At 34.2% G+C, this 25,253-nt stretch overlaps 1 protein-coding gene across 3 annotated transcripts in view; it reads right to left on the reverse strand.

Moving 5' to 3' along the window:
* The window catches only part of LOC138348249 (uncharacterized), a 34,050-nt gene extending 20,119 nt beyond the window's left edge, over positions 1 to 13,931 (reverse strand). For 2 of the 3 annotated variants that reach the window (XR_011220541.1, XM_069296987.1), the window contains exons 1-4: positions 13,687 to 13,931; positions 6,001 to 6,097; positions 582 to 624; positions 389 to 485 (exon numbers count right to left, since the gene is read on the reverse strand). Coding sequence is in view for 2 of the 3 variants with exons in the window: in XM_069296987.1 (XP_069153088.1) it covers positions 389 to 440 (52 nt within the window). In the remaining variant the exon portion in view is untranslated. The remainder of the gene's footprint in view (positions 1 to 388; positions 486 to 581; positions 625 to 6,000; positions 6,098 to 13,686) is intronic. The other variant, XM_069296989.1, reaches the window with a different exon arrangement.
* Positions 13,932 to 25,253: the final 11,322 nt, after the last annotated feature.

Here is a 25,253-nt window from a genome sequence, read left to right on the forward strand (position 1 = left end):
ACTAGGTTTTGAACACGTGCGTTGCACGTGTATACCGTGCTAATCAGTATAAATACTTCTGAAATATAAGTGTACGATGTGTAAAATACAAGCTCGAATTAATGATCAATGAGCATATTCAACCGATATTATGATCATTGCAAGACACATCATACAAAAAAACTGTTATAAAGTGAATTTGAAAACTAATACTATGACAACTTTAATTATACAATCCTTAAAATATACCAAGTAGTCAACTTGTTATAAGGTCTTTTTTAATACGTTAGAATACATGATTTATATTCAACATTATAGTAACAAAATATCTAATGCCAAAGTTTTTGTCTTCTTTTTAAGGAATAATACCCTCCATTTTTTTACAGAAGCATATATATTGAGAACTTACCGTCGAAGGAGAGTGGTGTTTTGTAATAGTTGTAGAGAAATTCGGTCAACATGTATTTTCATTCTGATGGTTAGTAGATCACTATCGATTTCATAGTCTACACCCACAAAATAAAAATATTAATTTGTTATAAAATAATCATTGTTTAAATATTTAATTGACATTTATAAATAATAATTACATGCATATGTACCTTCCGTCTTCTTTGGCTTATTCGAAGTTATTAACTCTGCCATCTGTAAATTTTGACAAAAGAAATTTTTGTCAAGTTATATACATATTGTTGAATTATGAAATACAACACAATCATTTGTGATATATTAACAGTAAGGTAGAAAAAAATAATATAAACAAAATTTTATATGGTGCAATAAATAAATGCATATAAAAAGGCGATATGCAAATTAAAGAAAAACAAAAATATAATAGGGTGATGAAAATATTATGCGAGAGGAAAAACTAACTTGTTCCTCGCTATTATATACAAATATTTGTTCTGTGGTGACAAGAAAATGAGTGATGTAGGGAAACAATGGTGGAACTTATCGACTATAAATATTTATATTTTCCTCTTTAATTAAGCACCTAAACAACTTATGCGCTTTGCACTTGCAAGATAAATTATTTGACTAATCAAACACAAAAATTTGTTTTAAAAGCCTTAAGTTAAATGGACATATACCCAATCAATATCAAAAGAGAACTATTTAAGAGCTATTACTTGCAATAAAAAGAAAGTCTATGAGAGGCAAATATTAACTTAATCTTGGTATATGTTGATGACATTCTAATAAATGGTGACAATGTAAATCAAATTGAAGAAATATATTAATTCATATCTACTGCTTTAACTCAATATGACTTTACACTTAACCATGTCTTTTAAGTAATATCAATTTCTCTCACCAATCTCTTTAATTTACCAAAGAGAAATATACAAATATAAGAATAAAGTCTATGGAATGCTAATGGCAACCGGACTCCGCGGGTAATAAAAAGATAAAAAGTGAAGCTCATTTTACTAAAATCCCACCACAGTAATGTCAATAAAAATAAAACATGAATGTTCCAAAGTAATGAGAAAATGACTTGTAACCGTGGAGGTACCTATATGTCTCTTCAATTACCATCACCATTATACTCTTTTAAGCCACACAACTTTCACAATAAATTTCAATTATAAATATGAAAACAAATGAAAAGATAATTATTCATTAATAATAATCTTTTAAAAGAAATTAACATATATTTCAACAATTCATATTCTTTTAATTAAAATACTAAGTTAGGACCACGTTTTGTTCTGTTTACTTGGTTTCTTTTTAGCCCTTCTTTATAATTGGAAAGAACCTCAGCAGAGAGGTCTACTTACATTGTCCATTTGGACAAGTCTTTTATGCCTAAAATCTTTTCTAGTCACCAAAACTAACATTCTTCCATTATTGATATCATCAAGATTGAAGCTCCCACTATACAAAATGGCCACCATCCAGTTCTAAAACTTCTTTATTCTTATGACAATGTCATCCATGGATTCAGTGTTGTATTGTTTTAATTTTTAGGCATGCAATAAGATCAACATAACATGGTATTGCCTGTTTGCATTTATGTTGTATTATCTTCAATTGTCCTCTAGCTTCATCCATAAATTTAGGTACTCACAAACTACAAACCAAAACAGTTGGTTTGTTTGATTTGTTGGAAGCCCGAACAAGAGCCGAATCTTTGGAATTTCATAAACAACAAAATTTATGCGAAAATCTAATTATCCTCAATTTACGAAGAATTTATTTTAGTTTCTTAGAAATTTCTAAAAGTCTACTGAATCTTAAATTGTTTACCAGGTAGCTATATCCAACTCAGTGGAAGCATTGCAAAGCTTATCCGTACGGACAAAAGAGATGATGTGTTTTCACATGAGACATTTTATACATTATTTCGCTTCAAATATGGTTGTCCGCACCGCAAGAGGTGTGATGTGAATTTATCCTAATGCAAGCATTAGTGGCTCCATCTTTGGCTTATTAGCTTATCTACTTAAGCGAAATTTATACCCAAAAAAATGAAGTAGCAAGGTCTAATCACTTCAAAAGGATGCCTATAGAACTCAAATTCCCAAATCTCCAATTCATAGACCAAAAAAATAAACAGAAGCATAAATAAAAAATAAAAAATAAGCAATATTTATACAACAGACAAAAAAGAATGACCTTTCACATTCTTTGCTAATGTTACTGATCCATAACCAATATAAAAAACAAATTTAAATCACCCACTAAACCAAAAAATGTTTAAAACGAAGGATCTTCTAGATATCTAACTAAGAATAAAAACATACCTATTGTAGTCCCACAAGTGAGATCTAGGGTAGATATCCAACTAATCATAGAGCAAAATTGCAATCAAATTTCTTTTATTAGAACACTCACAATGTCAACTATTTCAACACATAAAACTTATATTCAATTAGTAAAAATGGGAGGAAGATAATAGACCATCTACTTTCAGTTCCTTTTTCTCACCAACAAACTGAAATGTCAGTGACGTTTCCGAGCAATAGAGGATACTTTTTAGATAAGATTCTAAATGTGTACCATTTCATGCGCGAGCAATAGAGGATACTTTTTAGATAAGATTCTAAATGTGTACCATTTCATGCGCCAACAATTGACCAATTATGACCAGTTAAATTATCTAAAAAGTATACTCATTGAGTATATCTTCTGCCACATGGCCAATACCGTATAAAATGGAAAATATAATCACCATTCAACAGCATAGCTATTGAGATGGAATATATTTCATCTTGTTAAAATTTGTTTACTTTGGGATTTTTTTGTGAGCATTACACTTATAGATGTCAGATGATGGTAAAATGATACTATCACTGTCGTTACTGGTTCAAACAGAGTAATAGAATCTGAAATCGCCCATCAACCATACAATGGAAAATATAATGTAAAGCTGCACAATATTACACACTTGACTCATACTACTGAAACCTATCTATGAGAATCCATGTTTGCTGTAAACAAAATTATTTTATCTATTTAGACTTACTGGGAAAATATTAATATTCTTTTACACATATTCAACCATTACATATCCAATTTAAACTACTATATGAAATATTCAATGAAAAGTGAATTTAGACAATTTTCCCACAACAAAAGACTCCAGCTTTAAAACATAAGCTAGATAAAGACATTCACAGCAAACAGAAAATTCAGAGCAGCTATTTATAAATAAAGAGGAGATAAATAAATTACCTGATTGATACACATAAAAGAGTAACAAATAATTGGATAATAACATGTTGTTGGAGAGATTTATATCAGATGAACTTGAGCGTCCAAAATGGTTTGTCGCTTGAGCAGTAACTATACGTTGGATGAAGCATTTTTCGAGAATTAAATTAGGTTTCAGATTATAACGAAATTTAATTTATAATAAATTAATATTTATTAAAACTGTAGGGTTAAAACTTAAAATCATTTTTGGGGTTAAACTCTTCCCACTTATAATAATATATGATTGATGAAGTGTTGCTTATGTCTTTACTATGAAGTTGCTCATGAACATATAATATGAAAATGTCTCATTGTTGCTATGTTATGGACTTGGCTATATTTTTGGAATGTTCATAAAGGCTTTCAAGTTAAGTAAGCATGCTTATAAACCAAATTTACTTTTTGGCATGTTTCTAAATATTTTAATTGCCTATGACTTCATACTTAGTACATGTGGTTTGTACTAACCCATATTCTCTCTATTTCTACAATGATGTAGGTTTGGTCCATTGAAGAGTTTCAACGCCAGTTTCGAGGAAGACTTGAATAGTTCCCAAGTTGTTGGTGAGTCCTCAAGTCCGAGGATGAAACCCAGTATTCTAGTTCTAGCTATTTGCCTATATCTAAGACAATGTTCATTTCCTTATCTTTGAGACTTTGTTGTAAGTTCTACATGAAACATATAATAGTGTAAGGGCTATGTCCCAAACCTTGTATTTCTGTCATAGATGGTTATGTGTGAGACAATAATAGACTATGTTGATAAATGAGAAGTCTATGTAAACTTCTATGTAAAGTTTTAATTCTTCCGTATTTTTATTGACCTATGTAATATGATGATGTATGATAAGGTCTTGTTTTAGGACTCTAAGAGGACGAAGACAGCGATTACGACTAAGGAATGCTCCCTTGTCGTGACAACTATAGTCATTAATATTTAGAGTGCTATGACCGCTTTCAATCCTACATATGCAATGTATAGGTAGCATCCCATACTACTACCTACACTTTGTAGAACCTATCAAGAAAGCACAATGATATCTCACATGATGGATATAGGCATTTAACCAACATAGACCAAGAGAGCTTGTCATGAAATGCGGTGTCATAAATCCCCACACCATACAGAGGTGGTATACTTGCATAAGGAAGACTGATTCATATGGCTTAGGTGGATCCACTAGCTAGACCTATGCGGGCACATAGTTTATAGGATAAGGTAGACGATCATTTAAACTCATGCTTAACTTTGGGGGAGTTTCCATGTAACCAAATCCATTAAAAGCATAGCCTACATTCCCATAGAATTGTTCATTACTTTAACATCTTCACATATAAGAGGGAGTGTCATTGGCCTACCGACTCCAAGTACATTTATTAACACATGAAGGGGTGACTTAAGCCTACTGATTCATGGTACATTTAGGAAAGTTCATTAACTACTTTTGAAAGGGTGTCATGATCCTACCTATTCAAGGCTCATCATTAACCTTCATGGAAAGGTTCCATAAGACTACCAATTCTAAGGTTCATTACCATCATTAATGGAAGGGTGCCTTAAGCCTACCAATCCAAAAATTCATTAAAAGCATGTGTGGAAGGGTGAATCTAGTCTACCGATTGAAGGATTCAACAAACAACAATATAATCACTTATACAATAAAAGGATGCATGAACTCTACCAATTCGAGATATAAATATATTGAAGAATCTTATTTTCTATCATCAACATTCATAAGTGTTAAATTAAGAAATAGTTTCAATAATAACACATTTATATTTAAAAGATGTTCACATTAGCTTCATTGAATTCTCATTCAAATATACAATATCCTGATAACACATCAATTCCTCATACTACTCCTTCAATGCGATGATCACAATGTATATAATAAGTAAACACCTCCATATTTCATGTGGACCAACATAAAGTTCACGATTCTAATTCAACAAGTAATTTCTCATAACTTTCCTTCAACCCCATAAATCTCAAATATCAATACACAAACAATTCACTATAAATAATCGAAATCCATTTAAACAAGTTCTATTCACATGCATTCATTATCAACCAACCCACTACATACGGGTACAAATTAGGAATAGAGAGAAATCATGGGTTCGAAGACTATTTCATCTTAATCATGAGTTTAACAATAATATAACCATAAAATGACATTATAAACCTTTTAAAACTTTTTGGTGAAAGAACTCACGAGATTGAGTAAAACTCTAGATTTTTCATAAACTTGAAAAACATGAAAATTTACTTCGAAGTTGACTCAAGGGTGAAAGATAAACCTAGATAAAGGATCACCATACCTTGCTTAAGATTCCCCAAGAAATTTGAAGAAGAAAGCACCTTAAATCCAAATGAGCATTTGCTAAAGGCTTTATGACATCACTTAATACCTGATACCTAAACATACAGCTAGAAAGTAATTGCTTAGTCCACTAACAGATGTAACAAACAATTAACAGCTGATAAATACTTGACATTCCCTCACTTAAACTGAAGACTTTTCGATTTATTTTTAAGAAGCCAGATCCAAAAAAGTACGAACTTTAAGTAATTCCCTAAGCTTCACAAATGATGCATATTTGAGGGATTTAGTGAATATGTCAGCCACCTGGTCTTAACTTCTGCAAAACATAAGATCAATTACTCCATCTTCTGTGATATTTCTCAAGAAGTGTAACCTTAGATGAATATGCTTACTTCTATCATGGAAAAATAGATTTTTCGACAACTTTATTGCAGAACTGTTGTCGCAATAAATTGTTGTTGCTTGAAATTAAGCCGAGTAAGAATATTTATAAGCGAAATAGCTTGTGACACACATACACTTGCAACAATAAATTCAGCTTCAGTTATTGACAAAGTTGCGATTGGGTGCTTCTTGTTGGGTTATGGGTCTTTTTTTTCCTTCCTATGTGGATAAATAAAAGCCCAATTTGGACCAATCCATTTTTTCCCATAGGCATATTCTTATGAGGCAAAAATAAGCCTATTTAGGTCTTATTTTCAAATACACAGAGAGTTTTTTAGCAGCCAAAAAGAGAGAAAAAGAGCAGATTTTCGCAGTCAAAATTCAGCCCTAACAGCCAACTTCAAATTGCGATTCCCACGTCGTTTCTTGTTCGATTGAGCTGATTTTTGGACAGCATATTATCTTTATCTCAATCTTTGATTAGGAACTGACAGAGTTGGATTTGGTGGCTTGCAGCTTCAGTTTTGCTGTCGTGAATAGTAGCTGCAAAATTGGTGATTTTACTCCTTTAATTCTCTAGATTTGGTGCAATCTTATTTTGTTGTTGCTCGTTGTTTGGCACTTGTTTTGTGGCCAATTTTGGAGAACAATATTGTAACTCTTGGTGATTATAGTGGAGCTTTTGGTCCCGTGGTTTTTTACTCTTCACATCGAAGGGTTTTCCACGTAAATCTTGGTGTCTTGTGTGATTGGTTTATCATTGCCTTGTTATATTTGTTTGATTGAATTACTTGCTGCCATACTATCATATTGCTTTTGGTTGTTTGTCTTCTCTTGGTTCAAATCGAAAAGGGAAAGTATAGACTTGGGTATTCTTCCGCTGTTATCCTGTCAGACATTCTTTGTTAGTGCCTTGTCTTTCCCAACAAAGTGGTATCAGAGCATTGGTTATTGTTGATTGTCGTTTTGAATGATGGAGGAAAATATGAGCAAAATGGTGTGTTTAAATGGTAGTAACTATCATATTTGGAAAGGCAAGATGAAAGATCTTCTATTTGTCAAGAAGATGCATTTACCTGTGTTTGCTTCTAATAAGCCTCAGTCTTTGAATGATGAAGAATGGGAATTTGAGCATCTGCAGGTTTGTGGCTATATTAGACAATGGGTTGAAGATAATGTTAGAAATCATATTGTGAATGAGACACATGCCAAAAGTTTGTGGGACAAGCTCGAGACACTTTATGCTTCGAAGACTGGCAACAACAAGTTGTTCCTATTGAAACAATTAATGAATATCAGGTATAAAGAGGGCACTCCTATTTCTGATCATATTAATGATTTTCAGGGTGTTCTTGACCAGCTGTCCGGAATAGGTGTAAAGTTTGATGATGAGATACAGGGACTTTGGCTTCTTAATACTCTGCCAGACTCTTGGGAAACTCTTCAAGTTTCTTTGACTAATTCTGCTCCCACTGGTGTTGTAACCATGGAATATACTAAGAGTGGTGTCTTGAATGAAGAAATGAGAAGAAGATCTCAAGCCTCATCTTCTTCAGCTTCACACTCCGATGTTTTGGTTACTGAAGATAGGCGGAGAAACAAGTCCAGAGGTCAGAATGATAGAGGTAAAAGTAGAAGCAAGTCAAAGTCTAAATACAAGAATATTACATGTTACTATTGCCACAAGAATGGGCATATCATAAAATATTGTTACAAGAACAAGAGAGATATGAGACAACAAAAGAGAGAAGGCGATAATGAAAATCGTGTTGCTGTTGTTGCTAATGATGATTTTCTTGTTTCTTGTGATGCAAATGATATTAATCTTGTTCATGATGAGTCTAGCTGGCTTGTGGATTCTGGTGCTACTTCTCATGTCACGCCAAAGAAGGAATTATTTTCTTCTTGTACTCCAGGTAATTTTGGAACGTTGAAAATGGGCAATAATCATGAAGTTGAAGTTATTGGCATTGGCACAGTTTGTTTGGAAAGTAACAATGGTTCCAAACTAGTTCTTAATAATGTCAAGCATGCTCCAGATGTTCGCTTGAATTTGATTTCTGTGGGATATCTTGATGATGAAGGTTATGTTAATACACTTGGTACTGGCCAGTGGAAGCTTACTAGAGGTTTGATGGTTGTGGCCCGTGGTGACAAGTTGTCTATCTTGAATGTATTTCAGGGCTCCATCTCCAGAGACTTAGTAAATTTTGTGGAGAATGATACTTCATCAGAGTTATAGCATAGAAGGCTGAGTCATATGAGCGAGAAGGGGATTGATAGTTTGGCTAATAAAAATTTGCTTTCTGGAGTGAAACAAGCAAAGTTGAAGAAATGTGTTCATTGCTTAGCCGGTAAACAGAAAAGAGTTTCTTTTCAGAGTCATCCGCCTTCAAGAAAACTCGATTTGCTGGAGTTGGTACATTCTGATTTGTGTGGTCCTTTTAAGATAAGATCTCATGGTGGTGCACTTTACTTTGTGACTTTTATTGATGATCATTCTCGCAAACTCTGGGTATTCCCTTTGAAGTCCAAGGATCAAGTACTTGATGTGTTCAAGGGTTTTCAGGCCTTGGTTGAAAGACAAACAGGGAAGACATTGAAATGCATCCGCTCAGATAATGGTGGTGAGTATATTGGTCCTTTTGATAGATATTGCAGAGAGCAGGGTATTAGGCATCAGAAAACTCCTCCAAAGACTCCTTAGTTAAATGGTTTAGCAGAGAGGATGAACAGAACTCTAGTTGAGAGGGTTAGATGTATGCTTTCAGATGCTAAGCTGTCAGATTCCTCTTGGGCAGAAGCACTTAATACTGCTGCTTATGTTATCAATTTATCTCCTGCTGTTTCTTTAGATGGTGATGTCCCTGACAGAGTTTGGATTGGTAAGAATGTTTCTTATGATCATCTTAGAGTCTTTGGGTGTAAAGCCTTTGCACATGTTCCTAAGGATGAAAGGTCAAAGTTGGATGTTAAAACTAGGCAGTGTATCTTCATTGGTTATGGTCAAGATGAATTTGGCTATCGTTTCTATGATCCTGTTGAGAAGAAACTTGTTAGAAGCCGTGATGTTGTGTTCTTTAAAGACCAAACAATTGAAGATTTTGACAAAGCTGACAAGACTGATTTTCAGACTAGTGAGAGCTTAGTTGATGTTGATCCAGTTCCTTTGACTATTGCACCAGAAGAAAATCTTCATAATGATGAAAATCAAGTTGATAATGAAGATGGTGATCATGTTCAGAATGACCGGCATGATGTTGTTGATGCTCCAATGCAAGATGATGTGGTTGTCCTACAACCAATTATAGATGCTCCAGAGAGTTCTCTCAGACGATCTAGTAGAGAGAGAATTCCTTCATCTCGTTCTTCTCCCAATGAGTATGTACTCTTGACTGACGGGGGAGAACCTGAGAGTCTTGATGAGGCCATGGAAAGTGAAGAAAAAGAAAGGTGGTTTGATGCTATGGAAGATGAGATTAAATCCTTGCATGATAATCATACCTTTGATTTGGTTAAGTTACCTAAAGACAGAAAAGCTTTGAAAAACAGGTGGGTTTTTCGGGTGAAACATGAAGATGGTAATCCAGTTCCACGGTACAAAGCTAGATTAGGATTCAAGGGATTTAATAAAAAAAAGGAGTTGATTTTGATGAGATATTCTCTCCAGTTGTGAAGATGTCATCCATTCGTGTGGTTCTAGGCTTGGCTGCAAGTCTAGATTTAGAGGTTGAACAAATGGATATTAAAACTGCTTTCCTCCATGGTGACTTAGATGACGAAATTTATATGGAGCAACCGGAAGGTTTTGAAGTCAAGGGTAAAGAGAATTATGTTTGCAAATTGAAGAAGAGCTTGTATGGTTTGAAACAAGCTCCCAGGCAGTGGTACAGGAAGTTTGGTTCTTTTATGAGTCAGCAGGGCTTCAAGAAGACTTCTTCAGACCATTGTGTTTTTGTGCAAAAGTTCTCTGATGGTGACTTTATTATTGTGTTGTTTTATGTTGATGACATGCTTGTTGTTGGTCATAATACTTGCAGGATTCAGAAGTTGAAGCAAGAGTTGAGTAAGTCTTTTGCTATGAAAGACTTAGGACCAGCAAGGCAGATTCTTGGCATGCAGATTGTCCGTGATAGAAAGGCCAAGAAATTGGTATTATCACAAGAGAAGTACATTCAGAAAGTACTTCGCAGATTCAGCATGGATAAAGCTAAGGTTGTCAGTACACCTTTAGCTATGCACTTCAAATTGAGCACGAAACAGTGTCCTTCTAGTGATGATGAGAAGGAAGATATGAAGAAAGTTCCTTATGCTTCAGCTGTTGGTAGTTTGATGTATTCGATGGTTTGTACAAGACCGGATATTGCTCACGCTGTTGGAGTTGTTAGCCGTTTTATTTCTAATCCAGGAAGAGAACATTGGAATGCTATGAAGTGGGTTATGAGATATCTCTGTGGCACTTCTAGTCTGAGTTTGTGTTTTGGTACAGGGAAGCCTATTCTTTGTGGTTATACTGATTCAGACATGGCTGGTGATGTTGATACTCGCAAGTCTACTTCAGGGTACTTGGTTACTTTTGCAGGGGGAGCTGTGTCTTGGCAATCTAGGTTGCAAAAATGTGTTGCTCTATCTACTACAGAAGCTGAGCTTATTGCTGTCGTTGAAGCTTGTAAAGAGTTGCTTTGGATGAAGAGATTCTTGGGGGAACTTGGTTGTGCTCAAGAGAGGTATGTGCTTTATTGTGACAGTCAAAGTGCTATACATCTTGGCAAGAATTCTACGTTCCATGGTCGGTCTAAACACATTGATGTGAGATATAATTGGATTCGAGATGTGTTGGATTCTAAATTGCTTGAGCTTGAAAAGATTCATACAAATCACAATGGTTCCGATATGATGACTAATGATTTGCCAAGAGGGAAGTTTGAAGATTGTTGCATGGTCGCCGGGATGGCGGTCTCCTCCACATAGTCGTGAGGGGGAGAATTGTTGGGTTATGGGTCTTTTTTTCCTTTCCTATGTGGATAAATAAAAGCCCAATTTGGACCAATCCATTTTTGCCCATAGGCATATTCTTATGAGGCAAATATAAGCCTATTTAGGTCTTATTTTCAAATACACAGAGAGTTTTTTAGCAGCCAAAAAGAGAGAAAAAGAGCAGATTTTCGCAATCAAAATTCAGCCCTAACAGCCAACTTCAAATTGTGATTCCCGCTTCGTTTCTTGTCCGATTGAGCTGATTTTTGGACAGAATATTATCTTCATCTCAATCTTTGATTAGGAATTGACAGAGTTGGATTTGGTGGCTTGCAGCTTTAGTTTTGCTATCGTGAATAGTAGCTGCGAAATTGGTGATTTTGCTCCTTTAATTCTCTAGATTTGGTGCAATCTTATTTTGTTGTTGTTCGTTGTTTGACACTTGTTTTGTGGCCAATTTTGGAGAGCAATATTTTAACTCTTGGTGATTATAGTAGAGCTTTTGGTCCCGTGTTTTTTACTATTCACATCGAAGGGTTTTCCACGTTAATCTTGGTGTCTTGTGTGATTGGTTTATCATTGCCTTGTTATATTTGTTTGATTGAATTACTTGCTGTCTTACTTTCATATTTCTTGTGGTTGTTTGTCTTCTCTTGGTTCAAATCGAAAAGGGAAAGTATAGACTTGGGTATTCTTCCGCTGTTATCCTGTCAGACATTCTTTGTTAGTGCCTTGTCTTTCCCAACACTTCTTTGATGACCATGAGACTAAACTTAGTATAATGCATAACCCAATGTACTCTTTGTGATCATCTATATCTTCAGCATAATCACTATTACAGAACGCAATCAAATCTGCCATATCACCCTTTTTATAGAACAAAAAATCTATGATACATTTTAAGTACCGAAGGATCCTATTTGCAGCCAAAAGATGCAATTCTTTTTGATTCTCCATGAATTTCATAATGAGATTTACGACATATGGATGTCTGGCCTAGTTGTTTTCAAGTACATTACACTTCTCACAATTGTTCGAAAAAAAGTATCATCGACCTTTCTCTCTCCAATATCCTTTGTATGCTTCAAGACAATATCTAACGGGATTAGAATTGCTCATGCGGAACCTGATTAGAATTTTTCGTACAAACTTCTTTTGAGAAATAAATATTCCATCAACAGACTGCACTATTTCTATGCCAAAAAATAGTGGCAGAGCCACATATAGTTAAGGGGTGTCGACCGACAACTCTTCGTCGGAAGATTACATTACGTAGATAGAATAAAAATTATTTTTTATGTATATATATTACATATTTGTCACTCCTTGGCTTCTACACGATTTTATTTCTCCATATTTTGACACACCTTAGATAAAATTCTAGCTCCGTCACTGCTTCAAATGCAATATTAATTATTTATTTAGTATATTCTTCAAATACAATATTAAATATTTATGAATATTTCAATTTATTCAACACACACGCATGTTTATGTGTATAGACATATATGTATAACATAACAAATTTTTTCTATTTTTTCAGAAAGTGACCCTCAATATGCTTTGTCAGATTAAGAATAAACCCCAAGAAATTAAGGGGCTCTGGGTTGTTTTCAACTCTCTTTTCATACTCAAATGTCCATGTTATCCATTATTGTTCACAGGATGATATGATCGTAAAGGAACTATAGAACTCTAACAAATCTCCATCAATCACTTTCCGGCTTATGGATTTCTAGTAACAATCAATGGCTTCAATTTCATACTTGCAAGTCTTTTCTTGTCCATATGTATTCATTAAATTTAGCAAACTCAAAGATGTTACTCCTACTTCAACTGCACAATTTCTCATGAAATACTTAAAGCATTTATAGAATAAATTGAATATATTATATTTATTTCTTTTATGGTATTCTTTAAGTTTTCTCCAAAATTTATCTATCAATGCACTTGATGATTTGATTTTACCTTTACTGAATGGAGTAGTCTTTAAAATCTCAAAAGAAGAGCTGATATTTTGGGGAATATGAGAATTAGTAAGGAAAACTATAATTAGATTATATTATGTTTGGTATGTCAAAAGTAAATTCCCATCCTTCTTGTTGACTCGAATCACAACCTTTTAGGTTAGAAGTGATGGATGCTTATTATCCGAACAAACTCCTCTTATCCAAACATCATCACTAAGTTTTTAATTTATGAAGATTATTTTCTCAAAAAACTAATTTTGATACTACAAAATACAGCTAAATATAAAAAATTGATGCAAGTAAATTAAAATGAGAGAGATAGAGATAGAGTGGGGATAAATGTATTTTACCTTCATTATATTTCAAGTTAATAATCGTACCAATGTTTCCTATTTCACCCTCATGAACCTCGAAAAAGTTGATAGTAGGACTTATGTTGGCTGCTTGATGAGTATTGGTGTGCAAAAGATCATGAATCAAGTGTCCTCTATACTTTGACCTCCATTGAAGCAATCAACTTGCCTCTTACACCCATATTTTCTTTTCCTCAGAATAGTAACAAGGTGTGAGAATGAATTGGTGACAAAATGTTAAGAAATGGTAGTCTTTATATAGATTTTAGTTAGCTGTGAAAGACTAGTGAATAGAAACAGTTTCAACCACATACATATATCACGTGTTATTTCATTTTTGGAATTAGGTGCAAGTCTAGTTAAAAATTTTATTGGGAAAAGGTTTAAATATTCTATTGAACACTGAGAAAAGACTCATTTATATAATTCGTTAAAAATTTGGGTTATTTGTGCCATTTTTGTTTGAGAAAAAGACAAATTCATGTCATTATTTGTTAATTGAAATGACGTAAAAGAACCACACTTTAATTGGATACTTATATGATTCTTTTCTCAAAGTTTGATGGTATATTTGAGTCTTTTCACTTTTTAAAAAAAACTTATTTAATTAATGCTGAATCATAATTGATCACATGTAAAAAAAATAATTTTACAAAATTGAAATTGGTTTCAGTTAATTGATTCTTTTCTCAAATGAGATGATATAAATAAACTACACTTTTAACGGGTGACATAAAAAAGTTTTTTCTCAAAGTTTGATGAAATATTTTAGTATTTTCCCGATATAGTTTTCCAATAAAATTTAACGTACCCATGGTAATTATAATAAGGTCTATGTACACAGGTTTACAAATAAGGAATTATTGGCATATTTATAATTTTCTTTCTTGAGGATTCAGGTACACAATTTAATTAGAGTGTGTCAAAAGTCAAAATGTAATTCAATTATTACCAAACAAACTATTAGATTTACCAGAACGAGCTAAGATGCATTAATTAACAATTTTTATACTCAAATGTCCATGTAATCCATTGTTGTTCACAGAATGATATGATCGTATAGGAACTATAGAAATCTAACAAATCTCCAACAATCACATTAGTTTTATCGATTTCTTGTAACTAACGATGGCTTCGATTTCATACTTCATAGTCTTTTCTTGTCCATCTGTATTCATTAAATTTAGCAAATACAAAGGTGTTACTCCTAGGTCAACTGCACAATTCCTTATGAAAGACTTAAAAGCATTTACAAATTACCATATTTATTTATTTTAATTTTTTTCATTTTTCTCCAAAAATTATCTATTAATGCACTTGAATATTTGGTTTATCTACCTTTACTGAATGGAGTAGTCTTTAAAATCTCAAAAGAAGAGCTGACATTTCGAGGAATATGAGAATCAGTAAGGAAAACAATAATTTAGATTATATTGTATTTTTGGTATGACAAAAATAAATTTCCATCAAACAATTTACTTTTATCCCTCCTCCCTTGGAGACTCTATTTTATAACCTTATCATCCGAGCAACTCCTTCTTGTCCAAACATCATCAGCTAAGGTTTATATGAGGATTATTTCCTCACAAAAATAATTTGCATTCTATAAAATAAACCTAAATATAGAAAAATGATGCAAGTAAATCAAATTGATAGAGAGGATAAATGTATGTTACCTTCATTATATTTCATTAGAGCTGTCAATTTTGGGCCGGCCTAGCCTAACCCGAAATTTAGTAGGGCTGAGCTAAGATTTTTGGAGCCCATTTAAGGGCTTTTTAGCCTGACCTGAATAAACCTGTTGATTTGAGAGGCTTGAGAAATATCTGTAGGGTCGGCCCGTGGGCCAGTAAAATTTAATTAAAAATAAAATAAAATTAAAGAGAGGCTTCTATTTAGATATTCATACTTAAAAAAACTTAATATTTTTTTAATGAGAAACTTTCACGTATAGGCACTTAAATAATTATTTTACTCTCCATAGCTATAATTTGATAATTACAATTTGTAGCTATATGTTATTTAGAGGAGAGAGGCGAGTGAGACTAGGAGAGATAGGAGAGAGACGAGAGAGAGGGGAAAAAGAGTTGGAGAAAGGTTAATTGTATATGTATATTGGTTAGATGATTGTATATTATACATATGTAATTGTATATATGGCACGAGAGATTGCGAGAGGGAGGACAGAGGTTAGCGAGACTAGGAGAGAGAGGAGAGAAGCGAGCAAGATGGTGAGCGACTGAGGGCAGAGAGTGGGAGAGAGGTGAATTATATATTTATATAGACTAAAAATTATATATTATACATATTTATTTGTATATCCTGGCGAATTATACATATACAAACATGACTAATTATACAAATTCGAAGTCAACCCACGTAATAAATATATAATATTAGTTGCAAATGGTAATTATTGAAAACTATAACTGTGATGAGTAATTAAATAGTATAAGTTTGCTTATCCGCATAATTTTCTCTTATTTTTTAAAAAAGTGGTAACTTAACTTAACAAATATTTTATAAAGACAATTTTATTTGTGAATTTGATTTAAAAGTAGTAACATTAACATCATGTGATAGTTTTGTCGATATTTATGATAATATTTTTAAATTATAATTTATAATTTAAATTAATAATAAAAATATTTATAGTTTTTTAAAAAGTGGGCTGGCCCGGCTAGCCTGTAGCCCACGTACTTGTGGGTTGGGCCGACCATTTTCCAGCCCACACCGAAAATGGGCTAGCCTGGCCTGACCCGTAAAATGTCAAAGCCTGTATAGGTTAGCCGGATGGGGTGGACTATCCCATATTGACAGCTCTATATTTCATGTTAATAATCGCACCAACTTTTCCTATTTCACCCTCATGAACCTCAAAATGTTCGATATTAGGGCTTATGTTGGCTGCTTGATGAGTATTGATGCGCATACAATCATGAATCAAATGTCCACACTTCACCTCCGTTTTTAAGATATAATGAGGTTTACAAATACATGATTCTTAATGACAAAATTATGAAACTTTGTTATCATCAATCACAGTGAGGAAATGCAATTCTTTTATTATTGAGTAAGGATAAGACTTGTACATATCATCTTTCTCAAACTCCACTTATTTAATTTCATTTTAAATGAGTTTAGACATTTCGAGGCTAATTCACAAAAATTAGGGCATTCCCTTAATTTTTCGTGTGTATTAATTAGCCTGTAAATATTTTGATGATATGACTACCGGACAAGTTTTTTGCGAATCCTTTATGGAACCATCCTAGAGAGTTGGGGAGTACTACGACAGTCTCATTATTTTATCAAATAAGTGAATATTGTAACAAGGTTTTTCATCTCCGAGATTTTGTTCGCTACTTTTCTCACGGGTAGGACGACCACAATCGATAACCATTAGAAGATTTCAAGGAGTTTAGGTATTTGACTTAAACATTTATTTTAATGATTTGAGTTTTTTGACTAATTTACAACGTTATATATTTCTGTTTAATTTCTTTAGACTAATACCCATTTTGTGTGAGGGAGGATTATAATGGTAGATTTTATACTAATTCTGCACCTCCGTTCAGGATTTTAAAAGTATGAGAAATAGATCTTTTTTAGTTTTCAATCAAGTTGTGTCATGATCCGATTTCTCAGGTCATAATGGAACCAAGACATCCCATTAGTAGGTAAGCCTAATTCACAGCCCGGAATACGAAGTAACGACTATCACACGGAAGAACAAAAATTGGGCCAGTGACAAATAACAAGGAGGAGAAGGGGAGTAAACAAATAAAAATACAACAAAACTATCTCAAAACCTGACATCAATTATTAATCAAGCATCTAGTCAAACATAGAAGTACAAGGGATTTCAAACTCAATAAATATTGAATTGTCTCCCAAAGGAAATAGAGACTAGTCCTAGCCAACATACAGGAAGATCGACGATTTTCAATAGAAGGAGCTCACTATAATTTTTGAATTTATGAATCTACTATGCACGCGATCCAAATTAAGGTGAGAACTCGTACTATGATCTATATGGTGCAGAAGTATACCATGGATATCAACAAGTGGTACTCAATAGGCGTAGGCCGATAGAGCTCCAAAGAAAAAGCAAATATTAATTGTTATGAAAAATAACACGAAAACAGAGAGAAATATTGAAGGCAAAAAGAATTTCAATAATGTTGTAGATGAAACCAAATTACAGGACTCTGAAAAAGATAAACCAAGCAACAAACTACCTTCTCCATCTCTTAAAGGAAAGGAAATAACTTAACCGCAGGATCTAAACTCTAGACCCTTTACCTTAGGTCTTACATCCATAATTCCAATGAAACCCTACACCATTGGGCCTAAACCTTAAGGACAATAGATACCCAACCCTATGCCTTAGGGTTAAAACATTAAACCCTAAAGCTTAGGACCAAAAACCTAAATATTAAGGCCTAAAATCTAAACCCTATGCCCAAAGAAATGCTAAAAATCCACAGAAACCCTAAACCCTAAAAAAACACCTTAAAACTACTAAAAATCCATAAACCAAAAAAACACCCTAAAGTAAACCTTAAAAAATCCCTAAACCTACATAACTCGAATCCTAAACCCTAAACCATAAAAAAAAACCTTCACTATAAAAACTCTAATTTTTAAACCCTAGAAACCCTTATAACCCCTTAAAACCCCCCCAAAACTATTAAAATGCAAAATTTTAAACCCTTAACCATCAAACCTAAAATTGATTACCTAAACCATATAGTCTAAATCCTAAACCCTAAAGAAATGTTTTACTGTAGGGCCTAAACCTTATGGACTATACCCAACCCTATACCTTAGGACTTAACCATAAATCCTAAGTCATAAACCGTAAAGATGAGGGCCTAAACCCTAAACCTTAAGGCGTAAAGTTTTAACCCTAAGCCCTAAGAAATCCAAAGAAACCTAACCCCTACAAAAACCCTAAAACAATCCTAAGAAAATTTTAATCCTAAAAAACAACTAAAAACCCTAACCTGAGAAACACTCTTAACTTTAAACACCCGTGATCACCATCATTCTATCAAAATATAGATCATAAGGTTGATAAAAGATGTTTAGACACCAAAATCACAATAATTGCAGATGAACAGAAAATTGAGTCAAAACGAGAATGACCACACAGAGAATCCCAAAATTGACTTTGTCAAAAGGAATTGATCGACTTACTGAAAGTTTTTCCTAAAATAGGACACAATTTGATTCTCAAAAGGAAGTGAATAAAAAATGTATCAAAATCTCAACTAAATCACCATAAAGAGCTTCAGAAGCCCCTTTAGAAAAGAAATCACATTTATACGAAGTCCCCCACACTTCCACAATCACTACAATATGTAGCCACACCAATTCTATAAAATTTGCAACTCAAATCACCTCAAATAGTGGTCGAGGGCTCTCACAATCGCATTTTGCAAATGGGAGAGAAGGTTGAAAATCATAGGGGACTAACCTTAAACGGGCTTAAAATTGATCATTGCTATCGCAAGCCCAATAGGCTATGACCGTTATAAAGAAAAAATGATTTTTATATTTTTCGGTGAGGCCAAGGGTTGCGATTGCAATGAACAAAATGATAGGCACTAGCTAAGCCAAAAAGTTAGATAAAGCTCCAATGTTCGATTCGGTGCTCTAGATTGATCCAGGACCCCGTGGGCACAAGAAAACTAACCTACCCAACCTAATTCAACTTTTTGGGACACAACATAACCATCAAAACTTCTATTCGAGGTATTCTTGTCTAGAAGTGGTCCCCCATCACATAGAATTAGGCTAAAATCTACAAAGAAGCTTGAATGATCATCCCCAAAACCTCATGACTCAAACCAAAGGTCTAACTAGATCAAACTCGATGTTTCGGATCTAAGAAACTATCGTATTGTGTCTTAGAAGAAGATTTGATTTGCATATCAGACAGTCTCTTAATCGTAAAATTCTGTAAAACCCAAGTTCTCAACAAGCTCTTAAGGTAATACTTGTAATTCAAGTGGACTGGCCTAGGCTCTATATCGATGATCCGAACTAGTATAAAAACACTTTGTTTTATTTAATTATTGCATTTTATTATTAATGTTTATTTATTTTACTAAATTGCAGAGTCGATTAACCAGAGTAGGAAGTCGACTGAAGGAAGTTATAATTACCCCCCCCCCCCTTCCTCTTGACTTTCAATTGGTATTAGAGCAGGTCTCACCTTTTAAGTAGTTAACCACACATGAGCAAAGATCCAATGGCACATTATCAGATTCCTGGTGCTCTACTTCAAGATGGACATTCTTCACACCGACCACCATACTTCAATGGACAATTACTCTCACTAGAAAGACAGATTTAAAATCTTTATTTCTTCAAATAATCACCACGCGTGGATAGTGATCAAGATGGGTCCAAAGCCTATTTATGGTCTGACAGACAAAGATGGCATTGAAAAACCAAGGAACAACAAGAGGTAATTCAAACTTATGCTAGAGTTATAAGTTTGTTATATTGTGCATTGAGCGGAGCTGAATATGACAAGATATCAGACATGTGAAACTTCAAAAGAATGTGGGAAAAATTAGAAGTGACAGATCAAGGAACCACCAAGGTGAATGAGACTCGAATCAGTTTATTAGTAAATGAATATGAGCTGTTCAAAATGGTCGAAGATGAAAATGTAGAGACTGTGTTCTCAAGATTTAGTAAATATTTTTGCGAACTCTTCACTTGGAATGGCGTATTCAAATGGACTTCAAGTTATAAATCTTATTAGAAGTCTACCCAAAGCTTGGGAAACTAAAGCCTCCGTTCTTGAAGATAAAGATTTGCAGAAAATGACTTACGATGAACTTTGAGAAAACTTGATGGCCTATGAACAATATCATATCAACAGGTACAATAAAAATGATAAAAAGAAAACTATGGAATTTATGGTTGAGGCATTTGAAGTTGAAGAAGAAGTCGAGGAAAATCAAGATGAAGGAATGGATTTTATAAATTGAGGAGTGAGACAAAGCTTAGACAAAGAGGATAGAGACCTCAATAGGATTTTAAGAACAAAGATTTCAAAAGAAATGATAATCGTTGCTACTACTATCTTTTGGGCTTCCGGGAGTTCTCCTTTCATATATGTTCACATTTTGGACTCAGACTTTTCTAGTTAGTTATTAGTTCATTAGATTGGGATACATCCCTTCTTGTTTAGACTTTGTTTCACTATTAGATATTTTTGTACATTTACTTTCAGGTTCTAGGCATTACTTTTGCAATGTTAGTTATTATTAGACTTTTATTTGAAGTTTATGGGAACTTGTGTTTTAGCCATTATTCCTATTTTTGTATCCTTAAATGCTTTAGTTTTTTATTTAGTTGCTTGGTTTGGGTTGTAGTAGTGATTCTCCCACCGGAAGGTTAGTGTGGGTGTCAATCATGATTGTCTGGGTCATGACAAAGTTTGTATATGAGCCTAAGTTCATTGATCTCGATGTACCAAAACAAGTCTAGTAGATTTTTGCGGAGTGGTGCGGAGACATCTGTATTTTTTCTTGTATCCTTCGTGTTATAACTCGATTCAAATTGGTATCTATCGATTCAAATTGGTATCTAACCACCTTCACTATTCTTTCAGCAGATGGTTAACACTAGATTAACTGACATCAGGCTTGTAGCTCCCATCAATGCTCCAGCTGAGAAATCTACAACAAGAGGTTGCAGTCTAGGCAGAGGTAGAGGAAGAGATAGGGGTAGAGCCGAAGAAGAGTGGCACCTGCTAGATATGGCGTACTCTCGAAAATGCTTCCCAAAATGAGGCATCTTCTATACATCATTAAGAGATAGAGGAGAATGTTGAAGAGTTATGATAATAGAAAGAGGTGTAGGCTTAGAGTACCAGTGTTCCCTCCATAAATCCAATGTTAGATCAACAGATCTTTCCTTTTATGAAAGGATTAGATGGTCCTAGAGTGCTTCCTTTTTCTAAAGCAACTCAAGCTCCCAATAATCCTCCTATTTATATCACTACTCTTAAGATGGGTGGAAATGCAGGTACTGATGTTTTCTTCCGTCCTTTGCTAGGTTCTGTTATGACTGACAATGATCATGAAATGTTGACTAAGTTTTTCATGCTAAAGCCTCCTGTTTTTCTTGATTCTGAGAGTGAGTATGGTTATGAGTTATCTTAGACTGCTATGAGAGGCTTCATAAGTTAAGAATTTTCCATCAATATGTAGTTGAGTTCTTGACTTTTCAATTTTAAAGTGAGGGCGAACAGTGGTGAAGAGCTTACATGGAATGCTAATCTTCAGTTTTACCTCCACTCACATGGACTCTTTTTCATGCTCTATTTTTCTAGAAATATGTGCCTAGGATTTTGAAGGATCGTAATAAAGATGAGTTTATGGCTTTTGAAAAAACTGATATGTATGCGACTGCTTATGAGGCCAAGTTACATGCTCTATCTGGATATGCTACCAATTGGTGACGACCGAAGAGGACATGATGTCTCTATTCATCAGGGGACTAAATTTTGAGTTGTAGAAATTATCGATTTATATGACTTCTGGAGGAAGGAGCTTTAATGAGGTAACATACTATGGTAATAAAATGGAGGGGGTGAGGCGATATGGTCAGGCTAAGGCATTGGCTAAACGGGCCAAAACTTGGGTAACTTTCAAGGTTCTTACTCCAAGGGTCCAGGGAGGCCAACATTGAAGCTAGGCCAATTCAGTATACCATGCCTGCCTCTTATTACAATTACTCGGGAACTGTACCTCATATTTTGATTCAAGATAGCTAGGGAGTCATGCCTTCGACGGACGGAAGACCACCAATTGATCGTACTTGCTATAGTTATGGAGGACCTAGGCATGTAAGAAGAGATTGTCCCCACCAATGTGTATTGGATTTACTGGAGTAGCAGACTAGAAAAGTGATACGCGCGAGGAATGGTAATAAAGGTCGAGGGCATCCAAAAGGTGCGTGCGGAGGAAATAAGTGAGGCCATAAAGCTAGACGAAATGGTAACACAAGCATGGGTAATGTTCAATCAGGCTAGGAAGTTGTGTAATATAAGGATATGGCTTAGTATTATGCTTATGATGTCTGATGCGGTGATCACAAGTACTATTCTTTTTGTGACCGAATGACTAATGTGTTATTTTATCCAATTTCTACTTATTCTTATGTATTTGTGCAATGCGCCACAACATTTGCTATGATGCGGGATATACTTGATGCCCCCATCCATGTTTTTACACAGTCGGAAAGTCTGTCATAGTCACCCATTTCTATCATGCTTGTCCTATTTTATTTATAAGTTTTCTGACTTGGTTGTCCCCTTATTATGCTGTGTTAAATTGTAATAACATTTTGGTAACTCTAGAAATTATGTGAAGGAAAAAGTTAGAGTGAGAAGAGGTGTACAAGCCTAAGCAAGCTAAGATCATATCCTCCCTTTAGGCTAGAAAACTAGTACGACAAGGTTGTTTGACTTTTTGGCTCATATTAGGGATGTTGAGGTTGAGACTGAGTTTATTCTTGTGGTATCAGAATTTAGAGAAGTGTTCCCTACCAATTTTTTTAGTATGACTTTGGATAGAGATATAGATTTTTGCATTGATTTGGAACCTAGTACTCGTCGCATTTTCATCCCTTCATATCGCGTTGACCTTGAATAATGAAGAGAGCTCAAGGCTCAAATCCAAGATCTTCTTGATAAAGGATTCATTCATCCTAGAGATTCTCTAAAAGGGTGCTACAGTCTTATTTGTTAAGAAAATGGATGGTAGTATAAGAATGTGTATCGAATATTGAGAATTTAATAGGGAAACCATTCGAAATAAGTACCCATTGTTACTAACAAATGATCTTTTTGAACAATTTCTAGGTGTAACAGTTTTCTCCAAGATTAATTTAAGGTCTGGCTACCATTAATTGATTATTAGGCTTGAGAATGTGCCCAAGACGACGTTTAGAACCCGGTATGGGGACTGTGAGTTTCTAGTTATGTCTTTTAGTTTGACTAATGCATCTGCATCTTTTATGAGTTTAATGAATAGGGTGTTCAAGACATTTCTTGATACTTTAGTCATAGTCTTTATTGATGATATTTTGGTCTATTCGAAAAGTGAGAAAAAACATGCCAACCATCTTTGTGTTGTTCTGGGTCGGGAATCAAAGGTTGTATGCTAAATTTAATAAGTGTGTTCAAAGGTTGTATGCTAAATTTAATAAGTGTGAGTTTTGGTTGACTTGTGTTTCATTTTTGGGACATGCAGTTCAAAAGAAGAGCTGATGGTAGATCCTCAAAAGATTGAGGCGGTTAAGAGTTGGGTTTGGCCTAGCTTTGTGAAAGAAGTTAGGAGTTTTGTGAGGCTCGCTAACTACTACAATCATTTTGTGAAGAACATTGCTTCTAATTACACTCACATAAAAAATTTGATAAAAATGGAGATAGCATTTGAATGGAAAAAAATGTGAGGATAGATTTCAAAATCTCAAGACTCTATTGACCACCACACCTATTCTAGAATTATCGGTTTAAGGTAAAGATTTTATTCTTTTGTTATGATGCTTCACATTCTAGTTTGGGTGATGGGTTGATGCAGGATAAGAATGTTATAGAATATGCCTCGCGTCAATTAAAGGTGCATGGGAGGAATTATCCAACACATGATTTGGAGTTGGAAATGATAGTGTTTGCTCTTAAGATCTGACAACATTACCTTTATGGTGTTAAGTGTGAGGTATTTACTGATCATCGTAGTTTACTGCATTTGTTTACTATAAAAGATCTGAATTTGAGATAAAGAGGGTGGATAGAGTTAATTAAAGATTATATAGTTACCATTAAACACCATCAGGGCAAGGCTCATGTAGTAGCAGACAATTTGAGTCAGAAAGTTGTAAGTATGGGAAGATTAGGTTTCTTGAGTGTAACCAAGAAACCATTGTCCAAGGAAATTCAGACCTTGGAGTCTAAATTCATGCTGACATCTCAGAAAAAGGTGGAGTGTTAGCTAGTATTGAAGTTAGGGAAACATTCATGGAACAGATCAAGGCCAAACAATTTGAGGATGAAACTTTGAGTAAACTTAAGAAGAAAACTGTGATGGGTAAGGCACAAGACACCACTCTTAATGCCAAAGGTGTACTTAGTATTGAAGGAAGAATTAGTGTCCCTAGAGTTGATGATTTGATTCAAAAGTTGTTTATATAGTCCCATTATTCATGATATTCAATTCTAGCAGGTGTGACCAAGATGTATCGAGATTTGCAGCAAATTTATTGGTGGTGGGGAATGAAGAAGGATATAACGGGGTTTGTGGCTAAGTGTCAAAATTGTCAACAAGTGAAGTATAAATATAAAAGGCTTGCAGGTTTGCTTCACAAAATGCCAATTCTAGAATGGAAGTAGGAGAGGATAGTCATGGATTCTGTGGTTGGTCTTCCCAAGACATTGGAAAAGTTTGACTCTATTTGGGTAGTGGTTGATAAATTGACCAAGTCATCCCAATTTATTCCGGTATGTGTAGATTAAAGTGTTGAACAATTGGCTA

Source organism: Solanum lycopersicum, chromosome 1 (genome assembly GCF_036512215.1).
Source record: "Solanum lycopersicum chromosome 1, SLM_r2.1".
NCBI lineage: Eukaryota > Viridiplantae > Streptophyta > Magnoliopsida > Solanales > Solanaceae > Solanum > Solanum lycopersicum.